This window comes from Leptonychotes weddellii, chromosome 14 (genome assembly GCF_054177405.1).
Source record: "Leptonychotes weddellii isolate Sample4059 chromosome 14, ASM5417740v2, whole genome shotgun sequence".
Taxonomy (NCBI): Eukaryota; Metazoa; Chordata; class Mammalia; order Carnivora; family Phocidae; genus Leptonychotes; species Leptonychotes weddellii.
Window position 1 is genome coordinate 12,713,976 of NC_138382.1, and position 13,542 is coordinate 12,727,517.

Below are 13,542 nucleotides of genomic sequence, written 5' to 3' on the forward strand. Positions count from 1 at the left end.
TTATGCGGATCTGTATTATATCATTCCAAGCACTACCCATGCCATTTCAGAGGCGTTACCTTAACTTTGGGTTCCTCTTCAAAGGAGCTGTTTCTCATAATCCTTAAGAGTTTTCTCACCCAGCCCTCTCATTCTGGCAAGCAGTTAATGACAAATTCAGTAAGTGAAGTCCAGTTTAAAGAAATCACGTGAACACTTGCAGTAGTGAGACTCCTTATGAAATTGGGCTAATACGATCTTTAGAGCATGTGTTATTTACTTTAGGATTGCTACTGATTAGGTTCCTTGAAGCAGGCAGCTGCCATAGAACAAAACAATTTGCCAAGACACCAGTCCTTGGAGATGAGCTAAAACATTGCATTTGCAGTGAAGGGTTACCTCTCAGGAGCAAAATCAATGGTTGGTCCCACCATGGGTTTGTGACCACCATCTGGTTCCTGTTGGACTCAGGCACTCTCTGAAGGGGAAGGTAAGTGAATCTGACCTGGCTGGTTATGAATGGGTTTCTGAGAGAAAGAGGAAGTCTGGTCCCTAAGTAACTAGATGGTGGTCATTGCAGGTAAAAATATGAGGTTGACCCTAAACTACTGGCCATTGCTGCTGGTCAACAGACCACTCTTGGAGTGGCATCAGCAAAATCTGGAAGCCTGTTAGACATGCAGAATCTCATACCTCACCTCAGGCCAAAAGAATCAGAATTTGCATTTCAACAAGAAGCCTCCCTGATTCACGTGCGTATTCAAATTCAAAAAGTGCTACTCTAGAGTATCTCTCTCTTGTTGGACCACCTGTCTGGGGATCTAGTGCCCAAATCATACCTCTTCTCACATCATCCAAATTTCCACTCTCAATCGGAGTAAGGGATGAACGGTACAAATGAAGCAATAGGTCTGAAATCACTTGTTACTGACAATCCAGTGGGATTCGAGTACTACCACGGTTTTTAGTATGCGCCTCCTAAGGGCTGTGTGACCTGGAGCAAATCAACTAACATCTCTGAACTCAGGTTCCTCAGCTTTAAAATGGGACACTACTAACATGTTCTAACTCTTCCAGTGGCTCATTATGAGCCTCAGATGAGATCAATAGATGAAAGCAGTTTTAAACTATGGCAAGCGTTGCAAGTAGTCATTCCACATACACTGGGAGTAGAATAATTGGAGAACTGTGGGAGTCATCTTGGGCAGGAGAGGGTTAAAGAGAGCCTGCACCAAGCGCCTAATAAGCACTGGGCGTTTTCCACAAATTACTTCACTTAATTCTCAGGCCACTTTCCAAGGTAGTTATTATTATTCCCAATTTACAGACAGGGGAACTGAAACTCAAGGAGATTAGAAGCTTGGCCAAGGTCACAGCATTAAATAAGTAGAAGAGCTGGAACTCAAAGCCCGGTTTATCTTGTTAAGCCACTGTACCTCCCAATCAGCCAGCTATTTGTCCATCTGCTTCCAAGCCAAAAGCAGACAAAATATGTCTTCAGTCAGAAGGGAGTTAAAAACATTTCCCAAATGAAAGCCCTGCTTTAAGCACCCCTCGGCGTGGTTTCCCTCCTACAAAATTCACCACGCAGTCTGGCCACAGCCTCTATCTCCAGCCTCACCTGGTCTGTTCTCGGCCTCCCTCACTTTACAACAGCCGGGGCAACTTTACGACAGCTGGGGCAACTTCATGACAGTCATGGCAGCCCTTTTGATGGTTCTATGAACGCAGCTGGCTCTTGCCTGCAAACATCTTTGCAGGTGCCATTACTTCCGGATCTTTATCTCCCCCCCCCCCCCCACCCCGCCACCCGCCTCGGCTCTCCATGGTCATTTTGTGCTCTGCATCCCTCAAGTGCCCCTTAAATGTCCCTTTCTTAAAGACACCTTCCCTAAAAGCTCATGGAAAGAGAGCTCTTCCCCTCATTTCTTAGCTTTCACTTGCCCTCTCTTTAGCCTTTACCATAATTTATGATTCAGGTATTCACATACTTGCTTGTTTTCTTCACCCTCCAGGAACATAAGCTCCCTAAACCCTATTAGCCTTCTTCTACCATAAGACCAAGCACAGAGTGGTTATTCAGTGACTTGTTAACTACACGGAAGGAAAAACGGGAGATGGGAGTGCAGAGAATGGGGTAGTGGGAAATGCATGTGGCCTGAATTTGTTTGCTGTAAGAATCTAAAATCGCTAGGCGATAATGGTGCTTAGCATATAGTATGCAATGATTCATCACTCTTCCCTATCAAAAAGGTATCTTTAACTGCAATATGTTAAACAACCATACCAGAAATCTAGGAATCTCTTACTCCATCCAAAAGTTACTCCGTAGGAGCTGAAAAAACATAGTTCCCATAGAAATGGCACACCTCTTTCCAAATCCTCTACATTGCTCCTCTCCCAGCCCAAGCCCCACCTTTTCAATCAAACCAGAATGTCTGTTTGCTTCCAGTCTTCCTTATTGTTCTCCTCTTTTTCTAAGTTGGCAGCCAACTTCTTCCTGTTGGCCTGGGAACAGCTGAGCGGCAGCTGGAAAGCCTCATGGTCATGTCCCCTCCAGGAATCAGGAATGGACAAAAGAGAGTCAGAATAAAGGACAGAATAAGATTCCAGCAAGTCCACGTCCCCATGTAACAATGTTGATCTTAGACAAGCCACTTGGTGTGAGAGCTCAGACTGCCCCCATTTGAAGTCTAGTTTTGTCACTTTCTAGCTGTATGATTTAAGGCAAGTTACCTAGCCACTCTAGTCCTCAGTCTCCTCATCTACAAAACAGGAAGAGGAACCTCCTCATAGGGTTATCTTGAGAAGTAAATAGAGTCATTGCAAAGAACTTAAGCAGTCATTGGTATAGAGTAACCACAATGAATTTTAGCTGTAATTATTTCCTGTGTGTATGTGACTGTGTCTGTCAGTTTATGAAATGTCATTAGCAGATGAAAATCTTTTCTAGTAGGAACATCTTAATGTTCAATGAGTTAAGTTTAGGAGTTAAGTTAAACTTTTTGGGGTTTTAATCCTGTCTGAGAAAGCTTGTCTTCTTGAATTTTCTATTTGTCTTTTTTTTTTTTAATTTATTAAGGTTAAAAAAAATAGTGTTGTGAAGGGAGAACAGAAAATGAAGTTACTGAATCGTTTAAGAGAACATTTTTGATCCCTGAAATCCTGGATACACTCTTGGAACTTTGCACCAATGAGATCCTTGTCAGGTGGGGCACGACCGTGCAAGAAAGAATGGCAGGAAAGCTAGGAGAAAAGAACGAGATGAGAGGAACACTCACGAGAGAAAATAGGTCTCGGAAAGACTGAGTAAAAGAGGATTCTGGAAAATTGGAAAGAATTCAGAAAAAGAAACAGGACTGGGGTAGCCAGTGTTAATCAATCACTTCCCATGTGTCAGGCACTATTTCAAATGCTTTATATGCATTAAACTCATTTAATGCTTTCATCCACCTTAGGAAATTGGGACCTTTATTGTTCCCATTTTACACATAAGGAAACCGAGGCAGAGAAAGGTAATGTAGTTTGCCCAATGATCACAAAAGTTTTGAAGGAGCTCTTCATTTAAAGGCTCAATAAAATGGATGATCTGGCAGATGTGGGATTCATTTAGAACTGGAAAGGGAGAAAGTGAGGTTAGAAACAGGATCCAAGTTTATGTGGATTTATAATGATGTTATTGAGCTTTTAAATCCTAAAAACATCTGCATCATTTTAGAAACTATTTCTTAACCCTGATCTGTTTTATCCACCCCAACAACAACAAAACCTAATCAGACTGTACTAGAGAGTAAGTCATAAAAGATAGGCAACAATGACTTCCTTTGGGTGAAAAGCAGTCTCAAATTTGAGAGCATGTAATTCTACCAAGGCTGTAATAATTTTCTGTTACTGAACCCTGTTTGTCTCTTCCCTCCTCCTTGCCCCAAGGACCAATATATTTCTAGAGATAATAACGAAGGACATTAGCATGGTAAGAGAAAAATATAATAGAGTTTAGGGGCTGGCCATAGAAGGTAATCCCACAGACACTATAAAATCCTTGCTCATTTAGTTTGCAACCAGGAAACTTTGTGAATCACTGTCGTTTTTCTAACCCCTCTTGCAAGTGCAAATCCAATACAATTCTTCAGTGGGGCACAGTAAAAAGCAAATGCAAAAGCATTTGAAAAAGCTCACCCATTTAGATTTAATTACATACATAACTGCTGTCCTCCCAAGTGTGAAAATGCTGTAACCAATAAATCAGACAATAAAATGCTATCTGAGCAGAACAGATTTATAGAGATGTGTGAGCAGTCAAATTTCACTCACTTGCATTGGGTGTTTCTACCTAGAAAGTTCTTTTTTTTTTTTTAAAAGATTTTATTTATTTATTTGACAGAGACAGAGATAGTGAGAGCAGGAACACAAGCAGAGGGAGTGGGAGAGGGAGAAGCAGGCTTCTCGCCGAGTGGGGAGCCCGATGCGGGGCTCGATCCCAGGACACTGGGATCATGACCTGAGCCGAAGGCAGATGCTTAATGACTGAGCCACTCAGGCGCCCCTACCCAGAAAGTTCTTAAACGCAAAAGCAAATGGCTGCTCTTTGAATCATGCCTTCTTTTGAACACTTAGGTCCATCATTTTCCTTAGAGGGGTGTTCTCATCTAATGGCTTTGAAGTGAACAGCAGATTCCAATCTTAAAAACATCTCTCTGTGTTAAAGGATCACTAGATCTGTGTTTGCACGCTAGATTTTAAGGACCATCTCATTTGCCCATTACTGTTTCTTACATGCTCAATTTATAGCTACCAAATGAAGCATAATTTAGTAGAAAGAATATTTCACTTTAGAGCTTCCTCAAGATACACGTATGGAGAAGACTGCAAACTTCTGCAAAGCCAAATTTTTAAAAATGTGACATTCAGACTACCACAATATCTTCCCAAGTATTTTCATAGAAAAAAAGACTCTGTAGTAAGAGTAATGAGATAATTTTCAGTCATTGCCAATGATTTTGATGTTTATAAAATGCATTCTAAAATGTGCCTGCTTTAGATTGAAATTTCTTGTGAATGACCAATTTGGAGTAAGAAAGTTGGGAAGACTGGAGTCTTGTCATCTTTTCAGGCACACCTTTGCCAAGGGCAAATTATTGGAGGGTATGGACTCACCACATTTCTCATGTTCTCATTTGGAGTAAAATTAAATGAAAAAAAAAATGTTTTCCTTTTTAATAAAGCCTCATAAAAATAATACCTTACTATATCTTATAGCTGTTGATCAACCATGTTAAAGGCACAATCTGATCTCTGCTGACACTTTCCTAAGGAAAAGAACCAGTCAGCTGAGCAATTTCCTCATTTTGCTTATGAAAATGAAAATGTAACCGACCTTAGGATTTCAAAACCATCCATGGTTACAAGTAAGGGAGTAAATAAATACTAGCGGGGCTTTTACTTTATCATGAAATTACATTGCTATTGATTTTTCATTGGCAAATTCGGAAGGCAAAATGGCTCTCCCTGAGTTGGAAGGGTTCCTTTCTTACCTTGCTTTCGGCAGTGTACCATAAAGCCAATTTTAAATGATTTTGTTCAGATTGGTTTGTTTGTCTGTTTTTTCTGGGAGTTTTAGACTCTGACAGGAGAGCAGGCATATAACAATGTAAAACAAAGTTCAGAGATACTTTTGAACGACTCAAACAGGATCCATTTCCTCGTTCTCCCTAGCTTGTGGATTTTTTAAGTCTGAATCTGGCTCCTGCTCTTGTTTCTCTAAATATTTATCAGTTAACAATTATGCATCTGCTCCAATGGCAACAAACTTGGCTGAAGAGAGAAATAAGAATGCTTTCTTTGCCCCAAATATGCTAAATAATGCAAGTCCATTTGGAGTTTTTGAAACAGTAGAAATTGTCAGAGGTAGGTCCTTCGATTTTGACACTCACTAAACATATAGAAAAACCATGTTACTTCAGCATGCGGTTTCTCCTTTAAAGAAAAAAAAAATCATTTCCTATTTGTTTGGCTCTTTCCAGTAAGTTTTTCTAGTAAGTATTTGCCTCTCTTATCATACGTGCTGAGCAATGCTGAAGTTAATAGAACTGCTTAGTAAAGTCCACTGAACCCTGGGGCAAGAACCTTTCACACAGAAGAGAATTCCTTTCACTTAGACATATTTTAAGAAATAAACTTATGAAACGTTGCCTGATACGATTTAGAAATCATTATCTGATCAAGACACTAAGCCCGAACCTGCATTTTGCAAGCCTTTTATTTTTGTATTTGCCAAGGGCTCTTTGCACAAGTTTACTCACACTGACCTTTTATGCTTTCAACACATGTAGTTTTTATAAACCTGAGGCAAAGCAGCAAAGATAAATTGTACTAACCTTCGTATATTTATATGTCAAATTGGTGAGTGGGACAGGTAAGTCTGGCATGCCTGAGGACGACATTTCTGGTTCGGCTTCTGGAACACAGGTGAAAGGCTCAGCGATTTGGTTCTGATAGAGCACTTGGCTTTATTTGTTCCTTTTTATCTGCACGGGCTAAGGTCTATTTGCATACCGGACTATGATTGGATGAACAAACTCGGAGCGAAAAGAAAACGACACTACTTATTTGTAACACCTAGGGCAGGAAGCCCTTGACTTTAAACTTAAATCCTTAAGAAACCAGCCCTCCAGCGTTGAAACTGCAGCTGGAGACAGGGCACTATTTGCAGACGAATTAATTTACAAAGCCGAAACCTGCTATAAGGATATGCAGGGCGGCTGGTCTGGCCACTAAGGCCAGTTATGATTTTTTGGCTTTTCAGGCTTTTTATGCTACTGGGAAACTTTCCGTCCTCTGACAGACTTGGACTCAGAGAATTTGAGGATTGAAAAAAAGAGTCTCTACGGGCACTTGTTCTCAGTGGACGCTGGTGAGGAGAGGTCCCTGGCCAGGTGTCTTCAGGACAATGCTGTCAGCGAATGAGCCCACTCCCAGAAAAGCAGAGTGGGAAGAGAGTCCCTCTGGAAAGACCCGAGCCCAAGTCTGCTTTACAAGATCCGACCAATCGAGTGTATTTTCAGTGAGTAAGCAGACTTACTGTGATTTCACAAGCGCTACACGATCATTATGTTACACAGGGGAATAGAAACGTCAGCGGGATTTTTACGGATCTCAGAGTCCACTGTCACACAGAGAGCCACCACGACAGCAAGATGGCAATATCGCCTGTTAAAACCATCTAAAATGAAACTAACCTCCGGTTTTGGAAGTTGGCTATATTTATCAATGGCTGATACAGGCAATAGTGCAAAAAGAAGATTTAAACAGGACCCTGAGTAATTCGATTTCTTAAAAATGAGCGTTTCAAGCTGGGAACATTAAAAAAGAATGTTTAACTGTACTCCTCCCACGTTAAACACAAAACTCTATTGTATGGAAGTTCAAGCAAAAGTTACAATAGGAACATGATAGAAAACTGTGGATACTCTTAAATCTGATCACTGAGAGTGAAGAACCATGATGTTCTTCTCCCCCCCTTGCAGGGAAAATTGCCAGCTCCCCGCGATACGGGATTTAGGTAGGGAAATGAAGGTCTACTGAATAGTTGCTCCAAATCAGGCACAGGAGCCTTACTTTCTCTTTCCCTTCTTACTTGGTTCCCCATTTTACAGATACAGAGACAGCAAGTAGCTTGCTTAAGATCACAGATCTAACAAGGGCAAAACCAGAATTTCATTTCCCAGGTGGGTTCCCCAGGTGAATAGTTACCGTCACGGACACTTAACAGTTATTAGCCCTCTCATTCATCTAAAAGTAGGGTCTGCAAACTTTTTCTGTTAAAGAAACAGAAAACATTTGCGGCTTTTTAGGCCAGATGGTTTCTGTGGTCACTTACTCGACTCTACATGGAAGAAACTATAGACAGTGGATACCTTAATGTGTACAGGTGTTTTCCGATAAAATTTTATTTTCAGAAACAGGAGGCAGGCCAGATCTGGCTCATGGGCCAGCCCCCAATTTCCAAGACAACCATCTCCAAGGACCGTGCCTCCCCTGCACCTGCTCGAAGGCCGGATAGAAACTTCTGTGTTCTTTCACCATTCTGCTCTCTTTCTCTGTCCCTCCCTCTTTCTCTTGCTCTCAATTCCTTTCTTTTTTGGAGAATCTAATTGTTTTGTCTCCTAAAAATGTGTTTTGAGTTAAATGCACAATTACACAACAGCTCTTATATAACTTGCAGAGCGGAGCTCCGGGCTCGCCTGGACAGCTGGGCTTGGCGGCCCTCTGCCTCTTCCAGCTTCGCAGTTGTCCGTGGATCCAACCCCCGGTTCGCTTGATGTCCAGAAAGTGAAAGCGCAAAGCCTCGTGACACCCTTGGTGTGTTGCCTTGCTACTTGCATGCTCATCCTTGACTCTACTGCATTGAATAATGAATTACCTAGGAATGTTTCCCTTTACACCAGACACCTTACTGAAGGCAGGTAAAAGGAATGGCTTGGGAAACGGGTTACCATCTGCCCATTTAATTTCAACAAATATTTACCAAGTAGCTTGTTAAGGGTAAAGCACGGTGATTAGATGATCAGGAATTCTCCAACCTTAATCTTCCCTGAAGGGCAGGGTTTTTTTGTTTTTGTTTTTGTTTTTTTCCCTGCCCAGAAACCTTGGGGCCTTAGATCTCTAATTTTTTTTTTTTTTAAGCACAGGGGCAAAAGAGATCCACATCAAGACTGAGCCCAGGGTTGGGTATTTTTATCGTATTTTTACATATATAGGACTTGAATTTGGGGGTAATAGACAAAAGATGTTCGATCTTCCTGTCCTCCTCACGGACAAGCTGAATTACACATGCACACACACAAATGGGGCAGAGGGGTGGGAGAGAAAGAGAAGCATAGTTGATTCTTCTCTTGAATCTAACTTCTTCCAGCCCTTTCTGGAAAGCTTTCATGATACCAAGGAACACACAGACCAAGACTTCCACCATTGCTGCAACTACTGTCTCATTTTATAAGGAATCTCTCTCCAGAGCTCCATGCAAGGCTCAGTCGCTGAAAAGATAATGGAGCCTAACCTTCTCCCACCCACATGAGTAACTGAAATAGAAACCACTCCAATTTGTTAAACAAGCGAAATTATACGGTGAAGTAAAAATAGCTTCTTTTTACATTTCCTGATCTCAAAATCCAGGATCAGTTTGTTGGAGCTAAATTTCTTTTGCTCAGTGACGTCTCTTCCCTGTCTCTTCAGTGTTGCCTTAAGCATGGCTGGGTGAGTCTGCCGGTTGGTTAAACCAGAGATGGATGTTTCCCTTTGCTTTTGATCACCGCAATTTCTGCAGACACCGCATTGTCCGTAGGCCTATTTGGGCTTTAATAATTTGGAAAAAGCGGGTCTTGCCTGGGGTGACGGGACCTGTCCTTTGTTGGCAAGCTGGTGTGAACAATGGAGGTGGAAGGCAGCATTTGAGCACCTGATCCTATGTGTTTGTGGGCTGAATTCTGTTCATCTGCCATTCTTCTCCAATTAGCATTATCTCCTCACTCCTGATTTCTCCTGCTCTTCACACACCCTATCATTGTTCTCTCTTTGTTTTGTGTTACTAACGGTATGGCAGATGCCCCTCTTCTCTGATATCCATTAGTAAAGTCACTAAAACAAACAGTAGACTAAGGCCTCCCTACGATCGTGATTTTAATTGAAATAGGTCTTTGTTAAACTTTACGGGCCGAAGACATTTTTTAGCGCTGGGTCAGCTGCCAGAGTTTGAAATAACCTTACACAGCATTCACAGTGTGCGTGTTTCCTCAAAGTGGAGGGAGAAATTCAGGACACTAATGGCATTTTTGAGGCAATCTGAATGTAGACGACTTTGAGACTTTTATGACATTTCCCATATTGTTTTACGGTTGTCTTATGCACAGATCATACAGTAATGAGTTTAAGCACTGGACGGGGTTGGGTGTTTGCCTAGCGCTCAATTTTATGCATAGTTTTCATAGATACAACCCTCCTTTTCCTCCTGATAAATGTACAATTTAAATAACATTTAATCCAATCATGTAGTTGAAATACTAGGTTCATATGGATGATCAGGTTTCAGAGCAGAGCTTCGGTGATCGGTAAGCAGAGGAGGCTGTGTCCTAAACCGAGTGAACACATGAGTGGTCAGTGCTGTGTTTTTGCTTTTTACTCTTTAAACATTTCTGAAAAATATTTTCAAGTCAAATAAGCCATATTGAAAAAAACTGCAAAAAACGGAAGTGTACATCTCAATAAATAACCATAAAAGGAACAAAACAAAATCACCACCACTCGGGTCAGGGAATAGAACAATATCAGCACCCCAAAGACCACTTTGTACCTCCTCCCCAGCCTTATCCCTGTTTTCCTCACCCTAAATTAGGATATCACCGATAGCCTGACTTCTAATACCATACATTCTTTTTTTTTTTTCCCCTGATTTTTGAACTTGATGCAAGCAAATCATACGGTCAAAATAATTTTAAAGGAAATCCAGAGGAGCAAGTGAATCTGACAGGTGAGTTAAATTGTGGTTGTAGGTAAAGAAAGTTTCTCAGAGAGTGCTCCCACCCAAATATACCCCCAATAAACAAAATTAAGAATTGTGAAATATACCGCAATAGGTTGGCATTTCTATGAGAACAAGGGCATTTTTTTCATGCCAGTCACAGTACCTGTTAAAGTCCAGAGAAATGGCCCTTTTCCTACAGTTTTGTCGATGCTCAATAGCACTTATGCATTATATCAAAATATTAAAAATGTTCAAACCCTTGACCTAGTTATTCTACTTCTAGAAATTCATTTTAAGGAAACAACCAAAAAATATATGTAAGTTATGAGCAGGTATCTTTAATATATTATTTATAAAATAGAAAAATACCAAATGGTTAGGTAGTTTGTAGTTTAGCAAAATACACATATAATAAATAAACAAATAATTAAGGAAGGACCTAGTAAACTTTTGAAATACATTGTAATCTAATTTTCAAAAAGTAGGTTATAAAAGCTGTGTGCTGTGTAGGAGTGCTAAGAAATTATTCTCCACCCTCAGTATTTGGTCAAAATCTGCAGTTTACCTTTGACCTTGGCCTCAGTGTTTGGAAAGCTAAATAACTGAATTTCAATTCCAGTGTCATTCCTGGCATCCTGAAATTATGCAGAATCATGTGATTCCCTTGGTTATGGTTTATATAATTTTCCCAGGCTGAATAGTGGCTCCCAAATGTATCCTTGGAATCTGTGAATTTGACCTTACATGACAAAGGAAAGTTTGCAGATGTGATTAAGGATCTTGAGATGAGAAATTATCCTGGATTATCAGGGTGGGCACTAAATGCCATCACAAGTGTCCCTCGAAGCAGAGAGCAAAGGAGACTTGACCACACAAGCAGAAGGAAATGTGATCACTGAAGCCACCAGCTCTGATGAAGGAGGAAGGGGCCAGAAGCCAAGGAACACAAGCAACACGTCTCCAGAAGCTGCAAAATGCAAGGAGGCTTTTCCCCTAGAGCCTCTGGGAGGAACAGGCCCTTTGATATCCACCAGTGAGACTGATTTCAGACCTCTGAACTTTACAATTGGAGAGAATAAATATGTGCTGCTTTAAACCACCCAGTTTGTTACAGCAACGTCGGCAACCAAATACACAAATCGATGAAAGCACAAGTACCAAAAAAGTACCAGCTGTCATTGATCACGACTCTGCACGTTGTTCTGGTTTATTGTTAATATCGAAATATTCGTGTTCAAATAAAGCAAAGCGTCCCATCTGTACCATGGAATAGAGACTTCTCAAGTGCTCGACCTCTTGAAAATCTTCCACTTTCAGCTGCAGTATAAGTGGATATGTATTCAATCACACACAAAAGTAAAATGCGATTGATAACAATGTTTGTGAAAACTGTTAATTTTTTAAATAATCATTTTATTGGGGCAATAGCAAAACTTTGTTTGCATTTGCTTGCTTGGATCTGTTCCCACATTTTAAAGCTGCACGTACGTACCCAGGTCTATAACCACAATCCAAACTCATTTTCCAGGCCCTGGCTGTACATGCCAGCTGCCTATTGAGTACCTGAGTTACGTGCCACAACGTCATTTAACTGGGTTTCCAAACTCAAGGGCCTGCATATTTGTTTCACGTGGACTCATACAGTGTATAACAACAACAACAAAAATTGCCTTTCTTCTTGTTTGGAAGAAATACTTTCTATTTTTATTGGTTAACCTAAAATTCTTAACATACTCATAACCATGTGTAAATTTATTCACCAGCTCACGCAAAATTTAAAGACTCTGAACCTTTTATCTCTTGATTCTCTATTCCTGTTCTACATGCTATATGTCTGTTATAAATTTTTGTTCCACCATCCCAAAGGAATCATAATTATATAATTATTACCCTATTCAATCAATTCCTATTTTACTTTACCCATTTATTTGAAAATTTCTTTGGCCAGAGCTTCAGGGGCGCCTGCGTGGCTCAGTCGGTTAAGCGTCCGACGCTTGATTTTGGCTCAGGTCATGATCTCAGGGTGGTGAGATCGAGCCCCACATGGGGCTCCATGCTCACCACGGAGTCGGCTTGAGACTTTTCTCCCTCTCCCTCTGTCCCCCCACCTCTGTGCTCTCTCTCTCTCTCAAATAAATAAATGAATCTTTAAAAAACATTAAAAAATAAAAATTTCTTTGGCCATTCATTATTCATTCTTTTACCTCAACCCTTTCTTCTGTGATAATTTTCTTCTTCGAGAGTCTGTTGAAGGCTCCCATTGTTGTCTTATCAAGAGACTGTCAATGTTATTAGTATTTCAAAGAATTTCTGGCTCTGTTGATCTTCATTGTATGTTTGTTTATTTGTTTGATTAATTTCTGCTCATAACCTCACTGTTTCTTCCGTTCTCTTTTCTCAAGGATACTTAGATCATTTGGTTTTCAGCCTTCTTCCCTTTAAAGCTCTAAATTTCCCTCTCTGCATGTCTTTAGCAACATCTAGAAGTTTTCATTTTTGCTCAATTAAAGATACTTCCAAATTTCCATTGTGATTTCTTCCCTGACACATGATTTATTTTGAAGTTCATTTCTTAGTTTCTCTATTGGCTGGCAATAAACAACTCCCAAATCATGGCAACTTATGTTAGTACGGCTGTATTTTTATGTGCTTATAAACTTAGTTAGCATCGCTCTGTCTTCCTAGGGAATTTAACATTTTTTTTTATCATTATAAGCTCTCCCTGTTCCTCTCTTTGCTTTTTGCCTTGGAGTTTCCTTGGAGAAATTATCCCTACAACAGCTTTTCCTTTGGTTGGGGTTTGCATAATACATCTTCCCTCATCTTACTTACAATCTGCAACTGTGTTGCATATGGCTCTTTAATTTATTTATTATTTATTTTTTTAAAGATTTTATTTATTTATTTGAGTGAGAGAGAACAAGAGAGAGCAAGCACGAGTGGTGGGGGCAGAGGAAGAAGCAAACCCCCCACTGAGCAGGGAGCCCTACACAGGCTCGATCCCGGGAGCCTGGGATCATGACCTGAGCCGAGAGCAGATGCTT

General features: G+C 40.6%; 2 protein-coding genes across 2 annotated transcripts in view; one reads left to right on the plus strand and one right to left on the minus strand.

Annotated features, from left to right (window-relative positions):
• Window positions 1-6,498, minus strand: part of ALDH1A1 (aldehyde dehydrogenase 1 family member A1) — a 56,207-nt gene extending 49,709 nt beyond the window's left edge. Inside the window, exon 1 of the mRNA XM_081802846.1 lies at window positions 6,357-6,498. Within this exon, the coding sequence (XP_081658972.1) occupies window positions 6,357-6,422 (66 nt within the window). The 5' untranslated portion in view covers window positions 6,423-6,498. The remainder of the gene's footprint in view (window positions 1-6,356) is intronic.
• The window catches only part of ANXA1 (annexin A1), a 403,624-nt gene that overhangs the window by 222,125 nt on the left and 167,957 nt on the right, over window positions 1-13,542 (plus strand). The window lies entirely within an intron of this gene.